This window comes from Nilaparvata lugens, unplaced genomic scaffold, assembly GCF_014356525.2.
Source record: "Nilaparvata lugens isolate BPH unplaced genomic scaffold, ASM1435652v1 scaffold2169, whole genome shotgun sequence".
In the NCBI taxonomy this organism is placed as follows: domain Eukaryota; kingdom Metazoa; phylum Arthropoda; class Insecta; order Hemiptera; family Delphacidae; genus Nilaparvata; species Nilaparvata lugens.
Window position 1 is genome coordinate 33863 of NW_024090280.1, and position 15945 is coordinate 49807.

General features: G+C 37.9%; 1 protein-coding gene across 13 annotated transcripts in view; it reads left to right on the plus strand.

Moving 5' to 3' along the window:
• The window catches only part of LOC111060982, a 56750-nt gene that overhangs the window by 18486 nt on the left and 22319 nt on the right, over nucleotides 1-15945 (plus strand). For all 13 annotated transcript variants that reach the window (XM_039443918.1, XM_039443919.1, XM_039443916.1 and 10 more), the window contains 4 exons: nucleotides 7961-8195; nucleotides 9415-9639; nucleotides 10471-10840; nucleotides 12053-12250. In XM_039443918.1, the coding sequence (XP_039299852.1) occupies nucleotides 7961-8195; nucleotides 9415-9639; nucleotides 10471-10840; nucleotides 12053-12250 (1028 nt within the window). The remainder of the gene's footprint in view (nucleotides 1-7960; nucleotides 8196-9414; nucleotides 9640-10470; nucleotides 10841-12052; nucleotides 12251-15945) is intronic.

A 15945-nucleotide genomic window follows, 5' to 3' on the forward strand; every position in this document is an offset into this window, starting at 1 on the left:
CTGTTTCAGTATATTGAAGTAGCGGCTAACACTCTCAAACAGAAAGAGGCGACTGATGCTATTGCTCAATCTTCGGCAGCTTCAGCAGCTAGTGCACAGCCGGTCGTGTCCGAGTCGGTACTGCCCAAAATCGACCTTCCGAAATTTGATGGGAACCAGACTCAATGGTCGGTGTTTTATGAACTATTTAAGGCATTGGTACATGACAACAAGAGTTTGAACGATCAGCAGAAGGTCCAATATCTTGTAAGTAGACTTACTGGACAAGCAGCAAATATTTGTCGTCATTTGCCACCATTGGCTAACAATTATCAAATAATTGGGCAGGCATTATTGACCCGCTATAACGATCCACGGGCGCAAGTCGATGCCTATTTCAAACAAATTTTTGAATTTCGTCCAATAAAATCAGAATCAAAGGCAGGTTGTATTGCGATTTTGGATGGGTTTTGCAGTTCAATCAATGCAGTGAAGAGATTGCGACTCACTGATTTGTCAGACTCGATATTCCTCTATCATGGCTTGAGATTGCTGGATCCAAGTTCTCGTAGAAATTTTGAATCGGCCGTCCGTGACAAGGCTATGCCAACTTATACCGATTATGTCAAATTCATTGAAAAGCAAATAAAGACTCTTCCTTCTGATGAGAAACAGACTGAATCGTTCAATATGAGGCACAAAAAGGATAATAAATCAAAGGTGTTTGTGGTTCAATCTAATGATTCATCTAACGATGCATCTAGTAAAAAGCCCAATTGTCTGAAGTGCTCAAAACCGGGTCATAGGTTAGTAGATTGTGCAAGTTTCTTGAAAATGACTCCTTGGGATCGTTATTGTTTGCTTAAAGGAAAGTTTTGTTGTTTTCGTTGTCTTGATGTGGATCATTTGAGTAGAGATTGTCGTAGTAAAACTCAGTGTGCTCAATGTCGAGAATCTCATCATTCTTTATTGCACTTTTCCAGATCAAGTTCCAATGAAGGTGTTGCGTCCTCGTCGAACTCCAAGGCAGGTGGCACATCACCTATTAGTTGTTGTTCTACATCCAATGATGTAGAAAATTCGACCGTTGTGTTGTCGACCGTCACTGCACATGTTCGAGATTGTAATGATCAGCTTTGTGATGTTCGTTTCTTGATTGACACCGGGAGTCAGTGTCATTTTGTTACAGCCAAATTGTGTCGGCGTTTGAGACTACCATTCCAGCCCATGAAAACCGTTGTTCGTGGATTCGGTGGTGGTATTAGTGAAGTTCGAGGTCGTACTTGTGTGTCGATTCAGTCGAAGTTGGATCCTACCGTCAAGTTTTCGATGGATGCCACAGTGGTAGATAAAATCATCGACAAGTTGCCTTCTTGTGAAATCGACAGATCCAAACTTCATCATCTTGAAAATCTCACACTGGCTGACGACAAATTCTACCTTCCTAGTAGAATAGATGGCATCATTGGTGCGGAGTTAGTTCCTCACTTGCTACGTGGGAGTCCTAGTACAGGTGAATCGCACGAATTGATGACTGTTAATAGTGTCTTTGGTCACATTCTGATGGGGAGAGCGCCGATTCTCACTTCAACAAAGAATGTGTCAAATTGTTTTACAGCCATCTGTAGTCCATTCGTTAGTAGTCCATCGTTGGATAGTTTTGTGGAACGTTTTTGGGAGTTGGAATCGTGCCCTGCACCAAGCTGTCAACTGAAACCGGAAGAGTTGGAGTGTGAGGTATATTTTCGGAAGTCTGTACATCGTGTGAATTCTGGTCGTTTTGTTGTTGCCTTGTCATTTGCGAAGCCGCCCAGCAGCTTGGGAGATTCGTATGCTGTCGCCGAACGCAGACTGCTGACTTTGGAGAGACGACTAGAGCATGACAGCAATACTCGTATTTCATATCATGAAATATTGATCGATTACCTACGTCAGGGTCACATGTCGTTTGTAGGAGATCAGACAGACCGAGGTGGTTACTACATACCGCATCACGCCATCGTGAAAGCAAGCAGCACTACCACGCCCATTCGAATTGTATTTGATGCTGATTCCAGAACATCATCGGGTTTGTCATTGAACCAGGTTCTTCATGCTGGTCCCAAATTGCAGACTGACATTTTTGTTTTGTTAGTTAATTTTCGTTTGTTTCCAATCGCACTAACTGCCGACATTAAACAAATGTATCGACAGATATTAGTGGAGGATTCCTGCCGTCGTTATCAGCGTGTATTGTGGAGATTTTCGCCGGAGGATCCGATCAAAATTTATCAGCTCAATTGTGTTGTTTTTGGTGTTTCAAGCTCTCCATATTTGGCGCTTCGCACCGTCCACCAGCCTGTAGAGGAGGATGGAAATCGTTTTCCAGCAGCCAAGGCGAGAATACCAAGAGACATGTTCATGGACGACTTAGTCACATCTGTCGCCACAGAGTCAGTGGCCGCGGAGCTGTATCGTCAGTCCAAGCAGCTGTTTGAGGGAGGAGGTTTCTCGCTCACAAAGTGGACTTCAAATTCACCATCAATGTTGGAGAAATTCTCGGAGGAAGAGAAATCGAGGATTTCGAAGCAGACAACTCCTTGGCTATCTTGGGATTGAATTGGCAACCTAGTACTGATCTGTTTCAGTTTTCCGTCAAGTGTGGTGAGGTCGTCGCTACTAAGCGTTCTATTCTGTCAGTGATGGCTCGTATCTATGATCCACTTGGTCTCTTGTCACCGTTTACATTATTTCTAAAATGTCTTGTCCAGAAACTGTGGAAATTAGGAGTGGATTGGGACGAGAAGCCGCCTGAGTCTATCTGCACTCTTTGGGAGAATTGTCAAAAAGAGTTGCCTCTATTGTTGAAATTTGCTGTTCCACGTCACGTTGGTTTGTTTCAGGATTCTCACATCAGTTTGATTGGTTTTTGTGATGCATCATTGTCTGGTTATGGTGCAGTTATCTATGTGAAGTCGCAGAAGGAGAGCGAGGAGCCAAGAGTTGTATTATTGTGTTCAAAGTCCAAGGTAGCACCATCTAAAGTTGTATCAATACCTCGTTTGGAGTTGTGTGCGGCACTCTTGTTGGCAGAACTCATGAATTCAGTAGTCACTATTATTAGTGAACGTTGTCATGTGTCTCGTATTGTCGCACTCTCTGATTCTACAGTCACCTTGTGTTGGATTAATGCTCCATCCGCGAAATGGCAAACTTTTGTTGGTAATCGCGTCGCAAAAATACAGGATTCTTGTATACAGGAGTGGATGCATGTTGCCGGAATTGAAAATCCCGCTGACTGTTTGTCTAGAGGTTTATCACAAGTTGAGCTTGTGAACTTTCCGTTGTGGCTCTCAGGTCCATCATGGATAGCAGAGGACGAATGCGATTGGCCCGTCCGAACTCAAATGGAAGAGATCGTGGATCCACCGGAGGCGAAAAAACCGTCAGTGTTGACAGTCACAAAATCTCCTGATTGTAACAGCAATGCAGTATATTCATTGATTGGTCGTTGTTCGGATTATGGTCGTCTTTTGAGAATTGTAATTCTTGTTCTCAAATTCTTACGAATTTTACCCTAATCAGAAGAATCAGATTTCGATGTTGCTGAGAGGTATCTATGTAAAGTGGTACAGAAGATACATTTTTCATCTGAATTTGTGCAATTAGAGAAGGGAAAGGATTGTTCTATGCGCCTACGTCGCCTGTCTCCATTCATTGATGGAGGTGTGATTCGCGTCGGCGGTCGTTTGTCTCATGCTGGACTGGAATTTGAGACTTGTCATCAGGTGATATTACCAAAATCCGACGCTTTCGTAACAATGTTGATTGATTATCATCACAAGAAGAACTGTCATGCTGGACCCTCGTTATTGTTGTCCTTGATCAGACAGAAATTCTGGATACTATGGCAACAAAGGCGGTACATATTGAGTTGGTATCGGATCTATCAACGCCCATGTTTTTAGCGGCGTTTCGTCGTTTTTTGTCACGTCGTGGACCCTGTCGTGTGATGTATTCCGATTGTGGTACTAATTTTGTAGGTGCCAAGGAACAGTTGCGAAAAATATCTCAACTTTTGAACTCGTCCGAGTTTCAAACCACATTGACTAGTCAACTCGCCGAACACAAAACTGATTGGAAATTCATTCCCCCTGGTTCACCGCATTTTGGAGGTCTGTGGGAGGCAAATGTCAAATCTGTAAAGTTGCATCTGTTCTGAGTAATTGGCAATCAACTTCTCACCTATGAGGAACTGAACACTGTATTGGTGCAGATTGAAGGTGTCCTGAATTCCCGCCCCCTGTGTGTACTGAGTGAGGATCCGTGTGAACCGCTGGCTTTAACCCCAGCGCACTTTTTGACTCTAACACCGTTGAAATCATTTCCCATGCGGGACGTGGACAGCGTCCCTGTGAATCGTCTCACCAGGTATGAATTGATTGGTCAACTTATTCAATCGTTCTGGAACCGATGGAGAAGAGAGTACCTGCACGAACTTCAAAGTCGTAAAAAATGGTTGAAATCACCCACTTCTATCAGTGTGGGAACGGTTGTGTTAGTAGACCAACCAAACACACCTCCATTGCAGTGGCCACTGGGTGTCATTGAGCAAGTGTTTCCGGGAAGTGACGGCGAGGTTCGAGTGGCGAGTGTTCGCCTAAAAACTGGTATTTATAAAAGACCAGTAACAAAATTGTATCCACTCCCAACTCAATAGTTGTTGTGCTTGTTGCATTTTTTCTTTGTGTTGTTTTTTGGGGGGGAACCCCAACTGTTCGATGGGAGAGCTGATCGACTGTAAACAGAGATGGCCTTGAAGTTCCTAGCGTTCCACAATTCCACTTTGAATACTTTGAAGTAATGCGCATGCGCTGGATCGACCAATAGAATTTACACGCGCGACTAGCCATTACATTTCAAAATTGCTAATACTTTGAAGTAATGCGCGTGCGCTGGATCGACCAATAGAATTTACACCCGCGACTAGCCACTACATTTTAAAGCCTAGGTTTCTCTTGACGTAATAACTAATAACGCAAAAGTCTGCTGCAGCTATTGCTAGGGAAGTGTTTTCTCTGACTTCACGCACGCAATCTCTGTAATTCCCTCTGCGTCGCGCACTCAAGAATTTTACTAGTAATTCAATTGTTCCAAAAAATAATAATGCTAATAGGTTTCAACTTGATTCAAATCAAATCATTTATTTGCCATACAACAAATACATATTCAAAACGAATAAAAGAAAATACATAATTTTATAAACAAAAGTATAAAATAATAAAACAGAAAGTAAGCATAAATAATACCAAAATCATAATTAGATATACTTTTCATTAACTGTTTTGTTCAATTTTTCATAATTTTCACTTCAGTTCTTGAACTTGATTTTTTTCTAGGGGAGAGGAATAAAACAATTTTCCCAAATATTCAGGGATGTATCTCCCCTGTTAACGGTGGAAATTAGGCTACCCCCGTTTATCATAACCGGGAAATTTTAAGGGTAGAAGAAACTGATGGTGCATCGTTTAAGGATATGAACTACTATGGGTGGTCATACTTGTCTTCTCAACCACATGCTTCAAACTCAATAAACTATGATCAACTCTGAAAAAATATAAGCTACATTGAATTTCTTCAAAATAATAGATGGTGAAAAGTAACAAAATTGACTCACTTTAAAGTGCTATCTTTTTATTTTCATGCTATCTCAGTCCATATATACACTAGACCATTCACTGTCTAGCTTATAATTTCATAATTATCATTGTGCTATTCTCTCATTACCTAGATATTTGTTCGACTCATACAATATAAAGAAAGCTAACTAAGTAGCTGCTGAATGGGCCAAGAAATAAATGTAGGTCTCATTTCCTTGGGGGGTGGGGATACATCCCCATATCCCCCCCTGGATACGCCACTGACACAACAGCACAGGACAGAATTTACTCTGATGGACAGTATATGGACAATCTTTCCCTAATCTTGAAATAAGTTGAGGAATTAATAAAGCGGAATACTCAGCTATAACAGATCAGCTATTTTTGACAAATAAAGAGATAATTATGCTGAGGGAAATAGCTATAAACTATGTATTTTTTCATAAATTTCAGTAGTCCAATTTGTCAAAAACAAACCTAAACCAATACTAAACTAACAATCTACACAGTTTTTAACCCATTCCATTGAGTATTGAGGTCTGTGGCTGGGGTGTGAAGCTGGCCCGGACGAAAATTTGAAACTTCCAAATTAGGTATTTAGAAATCTAAACAAACGTCAAATTTGTCAAAACTGATTCTTAACTAGTACTTCTGCGAACAGTGGACCTCGCGCTCTGTGAGTTACTTCGATCTTCCAATAGTATCTTCCCATTGATTTCTTTCCAATAATATAAATATTGCAATTGTAATAAATTATCAGATTGAAAAAGAAAAAGTAGGAAAATTGTTTTCCATCAATACTTAAAATCATGGAGCTTCAATAACAGCTGGTGAATAGACAGATTGAGTCAGCTAAGTCACGTCTATTCTTTTAAATTTGCCTTGAGCTGGGTTCTCATACGTCAGTTACAGTGAATAGTGAAGAAATAATTCCGATAAGTTACAATAAATAGTATTATACATTAGTGATTAGTCCAGTCACGAGGTAGTGAAAAAGCTCTTTATCATCATTGAGTGCTTAGTCACAATTTTTCAAAAATGAGTTGAGTCCTCAGAAAAATAAAAATTTGGTCGAATTTTTGTTTTTGATCATCTATATTATCTTCCATTTTTCACTATTATAATGTATGATTCAAAATCTTTATGGAAGTAATTTTGTGCTATACAACCTGAGACCTTGTTCTATCTGAAATAGATTTTCAGGTACACCCGACAACAAAATTGCCTTGCATATTTAACCAGTTGATTTCCTTGAAACAACCCGTTGGTGGTAGTATTACTCGAATGGGCATCTACTGTAGCGCGGAAAAGCGTGCACTGTGCAGATTATAGTCTGTGGAAAATAAGTTGAGACTTGGCTCTCCAATGAGAAAGTTTTTCAGATATAATTGGAATTATTTTCTCAATCCTCATCGCTATCATTGACATTGAAACTCCTGAGAGGCCAAAATACGTTCTTCCGACTACTTTTGACAGTATTGTAAAAATAATTTAAATTATTTCTGATAAAGTTTCTTGCTGCCACCACCCACTTATCTTTTGAAACCAAAAAAATTCTAGCATGTCGAAAATTTTATGTTTTTTGCACGAAATATCTCGACATTGACAAACATAATCATTAATTGAAACATAACCACATGTATAGGATAAAAATGATCCAGTCACCAATAGAAAGGAGACATTCTCCCCGTTGTTTGGATATAGAATTCTTACGCATTACGATGCCCCATGATTCTGAGAGAAGTGATAGCCTATTCAAAAGAGAAACATATTTTCGCGATGTTTCCAATTTTATCGAAAAATTTGAATTTCCGATCCTGCAACGTTTTCAGCATCACTGGGATATCGGGAATGATATTTTTCATCCAATTCTGACGTTAAATTGGAAATTTGAGAAAGTTGCAATTTTACACGATTTGGCAACACTGTAATTTCTTCGAATGAAGAGCAAGGGCTCATTTTACACAGACTATAACTGGAAAATTAATATACATAGTTTTGAAGGTCTTGAATTGAGACCTTTATTCTTTTCTATTCCTTTTATATGAAATATTGTTATTGAAAAATGGAGGCGTAAAATTTGATTTGACAAAATATAAAATTATTAGCTCAAATAGTATGAGCTCTGCAGTTAACATTCTGTCTCTATACACTACCAGTGTATTATCCGCAGCTGTATAGATGTAGAATGCATATTTCTAAATGTTACTTTATTCATTAAGTGTAATAATTCAACTAAAAAAAATTATACCTTTCCATCAATAATAGAAATAAATGTAAACCGTAATTCTATATTGCAAAAAAGATGTATTCAAACAATTCATATTTGACGAAAATTACAGGAATGGCTGAAATTGATGAGCGCGCAGCGGCAGCGGCTGTGCAGGAACAGGAACAGCCATCCAGGGCAGTGGCTGCGCAGGAACAGGAACAGCCAGCCAGGGCAGCGGTTGCGCAGGAACAGGAACAGCCAGCCAGAGAGTCTGTAAAGCTGCCTGGAGAACGGGCAGGCACCTTTGTATATGGTGATGGCCACGGCTTTTATTATCACTCTGAAGGAGCGCGTTATAACAAAAGGTAGAACAGTTTTTTATTTTATATATTTGAAAGACATTATTACTTATTTATTTATTAGAATCCACAATTCATAATTGGTACATGCAAAGAAGAATGTATACGGACCAGACGCCAAGTATATGTTCTGTTTTCGATTGTTTTGTTTACTACTAATCTTGTGCTAAAACTTTCCACACTAAATGACTAATTGATTAGCACTGATTTTTGAATGTTTCATGCCCAACTCAATTAAACTCCAGGTGAATGCTTTCAGAACAATTTGTGTTGCTGATAATGTCACTGGGATGAACAACCACATATTCCAGATGGAATAAATCCTTGATCTATTTAGCGAGAGCTGCTTATTTATTCATTTTTCTAGCTTGCACCGTCCTTAAATTGCGGTCAAGAGGTACTGCCACATGAATCAAGTAGGCCTTGTTCATCTGTTTATCCAAAACCATTATAATATCTTGTCTGTAAGGAAGAACGAAACGGCGCGCATGCAAAAGTTCTGTCAATCTGTCAGAAGGGTAAATTATTGCATTTTACTACTAATACTACTACTATTATAATTATCATTATTATTACGTAGTTTTAGTAGTAGCAGTAACAGCTTATGACTGAAATAAATATAATACCTGTCACATCAAAAAGGACGGAGGAATGAGTCAATTTCATCGGCAAACAAGTTCGACCTGTATAATGGCTCAGAGAATATGATGTGTTGGAAATATTAAGTTGATTGTTGAAAGCAATCGAAAGTTATTCATTTTATTTATTTATTTGCGGATACTATCATAAATCATATGAATATGATTGGAAAGGAACAACAGGTTCGGCCCAAAACTATTCCATTCCCAATTTTTGATAGTGAAATGTTCAAAAAATAGGTTACGATTCTACTGTGCGAAGTTCAAGTTCAATTTTCATCCAAAAATATAAATACTGGAAATTTTGAATTTAGAATAATTAAGACACCTAATTATAGTTAAATATTGCAATTCACTACCACTGCGCATTGAATCAATTAAGTTTTAAATTATAAAATTTTGAAGCCAAAAATGCACACAACTTCTCACTAAGAACATACAATGTTATCGTCGAACATGCAATCAAATCCACAAACGGAGAACAATTCAGCTGCAGTCATCAGCAGAAACTAGCTAAGCTCATTCAATAATAACAATTCCATATTACATAATATATGAAAGTTATATCACATATATGTTTCTTACAGATTTCTAAAATGCGTCGAGAAGAAGAAGCTGGGTTGCCTGGCCAGGGCTTCGATGGGGCTGGAGGAAGGAGCACCAATCATGGCGACATACGCCAGCCCATTCCACAATCATTTTCCCGATGAAGCCAAAGGCGAGACAATGGTTTTCATGGCTACTTTGAAGGAGAAGGCCAAAAACGAGGAGGGGCTGAGAGTATCCCAAATCTTTGATCAAGAGGCAGACAGGTATGAAATAAATACTAATGATTTTATTCCATATTTCATAAAATCTAATTGAGTAAACATTTGATTTGGATTGAGACTGGTGAGTAATAATGATAGGAGGTGGGGGGTTGATCACTAAAATAATAAGTTTCTACAACTTCTAAGGAAAATACCGAAGGGCTGACAAGAGTAATGAAAAGTAGTAAGAGTTTCAGACATAAGTAGAAGTGACTTACGCGAGGGTTGACTGGTTGAACTGCAAGTGAGCTATACGCGGGGGGCGAGTGGGCTGTCCTATCCTCCTCTCCAGCGTTGAACCTATGATGAAGAGTGGGTAGGGGGTGGAGAAGAGGTGGTCATCGCGCCAACTATTTGATCTCAAACTTTTATAGATTACTGCTCCTAGCAATAAGCTCATGCTATGGAATTTCCAATCGTTTACATATCCAAATCTTTTTCGTTGTTCCAATCTTGAATTCACAATAATATTAATAACATGACTATTTCATCATGTATATTACAATAGGACAACTAGCTCGCCAGTGGGATACCAAGTCTTTGAATGAGTCACGGGGCCCTATAGTTCTTATTGCGTTCATTATAATATGTATTCTGTAATGAGTAACTAGGGATGAGATTCGCAACATTCTAGCGACCGGCCGGTGTCTCTCACTCAGTTGGACGTCAGCCCGGCTACAGCTGGCACCACTGCAATGGTGTCCCGGCTTGCTTTAAATAAGGACACCACCGTTGTCTAACTGGCGACCAAGCCTTTTACCGTATTCTGATAATAAAATTTTATCATTTAAATTATGAATATCAATATATAATCAACTTGAATATTTTTTTAAGGAATCCACAAGCTGCTATAGCTGTTTCACCGATAAATGCAAAGAAGGCCATGAAACGCGCGAGGGGTCTGGCGGAGCCGGCTATCCCTCGTACACTTGAACAGATGAGGGAGGAAATGATGCTTCCCGGTCGTGAGGGTTTGAAAACAACAAAGGGAGGGGAGGAAAATTTCCTAATTGATCTGGCCATCAAGGGGGATGCAGGTGAAACGCTGGCCGATGGTTTTGCAAGTCGCAGGACCGTCGAGTTCTTAAGACGGCATCCCGGGGAGGCATCCCACGTAATGATGGATGCCACGTTTAAAATAATCCCTAGGCGTCCATTGGGGGTCCATCAACTTTTTTCTGTACATGCGATTTACATGGACTTTGTAAGTATTTTGATTATTTATAAAATTTCTTCTCGCATGTTTTTATACTATCTCCAAATTCGTACAGAATCCGAAACTTATCTATTGTAATCAATCAAATTCGCAGATCATTCCACTATTTTCTGCAAGTATAAAGGTCTACATTTTGAAGGTCCCTATATCTCATAGAATTCAAAGGCCTGTTGGGTACTTTTGTCAATGTTTTTCATTACTCAAGTCTTCAGAATAATTAGTATTATTTCGAATTATATCCAAAGAATCAATCATGCTTTGTTGAAATTTGAAATAAATATAAATATAAATCTGAGTACCCTTTTTGAAGTTACAGTATTATTTGCTATTAGTGACTGAGTATTTTTAAAATATAAATCTGAATACCCTTTTTGAAGTTATTATTTATTATTAGTGACTGAGTAATTTTGAAATATAAATCTGAATACCCTTTTTGAAGTTATTATTTATTATTAGTGACAGAGTAATTTTAAAATATAATTTTGAATACCCTTCTTGAAGTTTTTATCTATTATTAGTGACTGAATAATTTTAAAAAGGGTGCTCGGATTTATATTCAAAAGTCTGTATGTATTACATGACACCCTTCTCATTTGAAAAAATGAGTTTCGACGATTCATATGAGGGCCAAAAATGTTGAAGGGACAGAATAAATTTTGAATAGTTATTTTTCATTTCAAATGGGACCCCCGATGAATCATAATGTCATAATTATTCTTGTGAAAGAAATATTTAGCTGTATCCATAATTTTTACCAAATCTGCACTAGTGACACCCTGGGTTGGAGAACTCGCTCATGAACTGTTGTATTGTAATATTTGAAACCTGCAACTTTTAATTATACAGAGTTAATAAAAATTATGAAAACAGCTAAATATTTCTTTCACAAGTACAAATTGACAGGAGGTTTCATTTAGGAATTCTATTTGGACTAAAATTACACTGTCGCTTCAACATCTTTGTCCCTCATATGAATCGAAATTAATTTTTGAATGAGGAGTTGGTCATGTGTTACATGATTTCAATACCGGTACAGAGTTCCTATTTATACGCATGACAGAAGTAATGACTAGATATCAGAGGTCACTATTTATACGCATGACAGAAGTAATGACTAGATATTGAAAATTTTTGTGAATAATTTATTCGATCCAAGTTATAATGTGAATGAATGTGGGTAATCATTTAATGATTTTTCAGGCTTTCCTGGTGGCGATTTTTCTGATGACGAGGAAAACAGAAGATAGTTACAGAAGGGTGTTAACGTTTGTGAGAGAGCAGCTAATCACCTGGCCTGTGGTGAGAATCACCACGGACTTTGAAGTAGGACTGATTAATGCCAGCAAACGTATCTTTCCAGGCGCCCAACACCAAGGCTGCTGGTTTCATTTCACTCAGGTAAGCTGTTAGCCCAGTGAATGAATGTTTTCTCGGTCCGAAAATTACACGAAAGCTGAATTTTTTCCATCGATAGGACCTTCCCAAGAGGTCATTTTCCCAAAAGTCCCGAGAAATCCCCCTCAGGTCTCCCCCCTAGCAACCTATTATGTTGAAAATAAGGGTAAGCATTCTGTTCCATGTCGTCTCCTCCAATCCCTCTACCAAACACCTTTTCCAGCAACCACCCACTCTCATTTATAAGCAACCTCCCAACCTCAAGAAAATTCTCAGTAAAAACAAATCACTCACCTCTGATGAAATCCCAAATCCACCTGGTACCCTACCTTGCAATCGCCCCGGCAGTAAAAGCTGTCCTATCACTGATTCTTCCATCTCCTTTACCAGTCCTATCACCAACTACACCCACCAAATCCATCAATCCAGTAATTGCATCTCCAAAAATTGCATCTACCTCCTTTCCTGCAACTTCTGTCCTGCCTTCTACATAGGTGAAACCACCACTGCCCTAAACCTCCAGATTAACAATCACAGGGCTTCCTTTAAAAATAGTACTTCCCTACCCATCCTTACCCATGGCTCTGAGCACAACATCAACTTTGACCAATGCTTCAAAGTCAAAGTCCTTAACACCCTCCCTCCCACAGCCCCCTCCATAGATGTCAAGACGAAAGAATTGGCTTTTATCTGGGTGCTTGGAGCTGCTTCCAGTCCTGGTCTCAACAGGCAGCAATAGTACCATAGCTAGCAACTGTTTAATTGAATTGACATAAATTTCATCATATCATAATACATTTCACAGCTATCAAATATATATTAAATGTTCAATAAAAATGAAAAATAAATTTCATTCAAGTTCAATTCTACAATTCCTTTCTCCAATTTTAGTCTAATTCTTTTTTATTTCTAATTTTAAATCTCCTCTTTTCTATCAATTCATAAGCTACACCTTTCCTTATTCATAACTCACTCAAATCTTAAATATCCCGTTTGTAACCGCCCCTAAATACCCCATAATGTCCCCTGAATCAGTACCCTTTTTCTCTCCATCCGTCTGCACCGCGTAATCTGTGGTCTCTGCTGCTACAATTGACTCTCCGTGCGTACTCTGTGGTCGACCGTTGGATTCAAAACTGCAGTCTGCTCGGTTGAGGAAGGAGACTCAGTCTCCGAAAATTTCCCATTTCTAATGTAAGTTTTTAAGTGTTTTCAATCTAATTTATATCTTGTGTCTCCTGTTTTAATTTATATATATATATATATATATATATATTATATATATATATATATATATATAAACAGGATACACACGACACGGATAGATTAAAAACTTTATAAAAACTTAGATTAAAATTTTCGGGGGCTGGGCCCCCTTTGTCAATCAAACAGGAAGTGAAGTGGTGCAGATTTGAACATTCCAACGGTTGACTATAGAGACGTGGTAGAGATGTTGTGTAGAGCACGTCTGTGCTCTATGGTCTACACAACATCTCTACTGCGTCTCTATCTTGGAATGTTCAAATCTGCACCACTTCACTTCCTGTTTGATTGACAACCATGATGACAACAACCATGTTGATTGACAACCTGTTTCATTTCGTTTAAATGTCAGTTTTTGAGTGTTTTCAATCTATCCGTGTCATGTGTATACTGTTTATATTTATATTATAAAACTTTAAAGTGGTAATATATATATATATATATATATATATATAATATATATATATATATATGTAACCGGTGTAGGTATTTTTAACCCTACACCACACCCAACATCATTTCTGTAACCGGTAACATATTTGTCTCTATTTAGTATAATCTTCCAAAATATGGAATATATAATAATACATGTGGTTCGATAGTCATTCTTGCAGACTATACCACTGCTGGCCACCAATGTAAATGGAGGGGGGGTTGTTTCTTCTCTCCTATAATATTTACCAAAATTATGCTAAGTTTACTGCTATCAATTCATCTACCGGTATTTGAATCCTTGATTGATTGGGAGCTTTTAGTGGATTCGTTCATTCAAATGCACAGATTATCATCATTGTCACATATTCTAGCAAACATAGTAACTACGAGCCAGGAACTTCAATGAAAAATACTTTTTAAAATTCAACCTCAGGTTTATTGAACTCATTAACGGATCAATAGAAATCATGTCAAATTTTCAGAGTTAATCAGAAAAAGAAGGAATATTCAATTTCAATCTATACATTTTGGGAACCTGCTAACTTGCTGCAACTAAATTTGGGCCTCGGTCATTCAATGTACTAAATTTCAAGTTAAATAAAAACAACAGTTTGGCACTCACCATTTCAACAATTTCACATTTTATTTTTGAGACCACTTAATCCAAAACTCAATGAACTCAGACGTTATGAAACTCACTACACTCTACTTAAATTAATGCACACAATTAACCTCTTAATTTTACATCTACGGATTCTATCAATTTTAGATTACTATACAAATTACAACAAAAGTACTGATAATGAAAACTTTTCAATTTGTCCCTCTGGATGGGCAACAGACCCATTCAGAGGACCGAGGCTCGCGCACCGTTACATGATTTTCCGTTCATGTCTCACTACCAACTGTGGCCTTTTCACTGAAAATTATTCCCCCTCCACGAGCATTGAGCATAACTTCCAGTGGAAAAGCCAAAGCTGCAAAAAGGTCAATGCTCGTACAATTTTCAAATATAGTGGCTTTTTTGACATGAAATTGAAACTGTATTTGAAAAATGCACTAAAATTGCTTTAATTTCGACAACTAAGCAACAAGTTGGCAAATTCAAACAAGACAGAGTCAATTCTCACACTAAAAATGCAGGGTTCAACATACAGTTAGAATCAAAGTTCATTTCAGTTCAAAAATCTGAAAAATAATATAAGATACACAAAAAAAACTACAATACTACCCTCTCAATATCACACTATTACATAATATATATAGTGTTTACAAACTCCCTACCAATACTCTAGGGCATTGTTCCTGGGTGAAAAACATATCTGAGTATCTTATTTTAATTGTCAACACTATATATATAGTGTTTACAAACTCCCTACCAATACTCTAGGGCATTGTTCCTGGGTGAAAAACATATCTGAGTATCATATTTAAATTGTCCGGAAGTCTTCATTTAATCAAACAGCGGCCATTTTGATTTTTTCACTTGTTTTTCCTTAATAATGGTTAATCATACGAAATTGAAACTTTGCACAATCATTCATAACAACTGGACAAAGCTACAAAAAAAATTACAATAATTTTTAAATTTATAAACCACAATGACAGCCATTCAAAATTTTGTTTTTCAAATAACTCAGAAACCGTTGGTTTTACAAAAACTTTACAAAATAGCTTTTTAGTAAATTAAATTGCCTATTGATTGGTGTCCAATTTTCTAAGATTGGACCAATATGAACTAAGATATGGCAGCTTTAGTGGTTGGTGACCCGCCTTTAGAGGGTTATCTAATGTTGTTTTGTTGTTCGAATTAACCCAAAATCGCTTAAAATTAACATACAATGCAAATAGAGATTGTTGCATCATTGCAATGCGACTCTACCAGCATGCCTTGGTTTGTACTGCAACAAACTTTCAGAGGTGCAAAAACTATACAAAATCGCTACCAAAGAATAAAAAATCTTGAGTATTTTTTCTTGGCTGGCCCTTGGATATTGAAT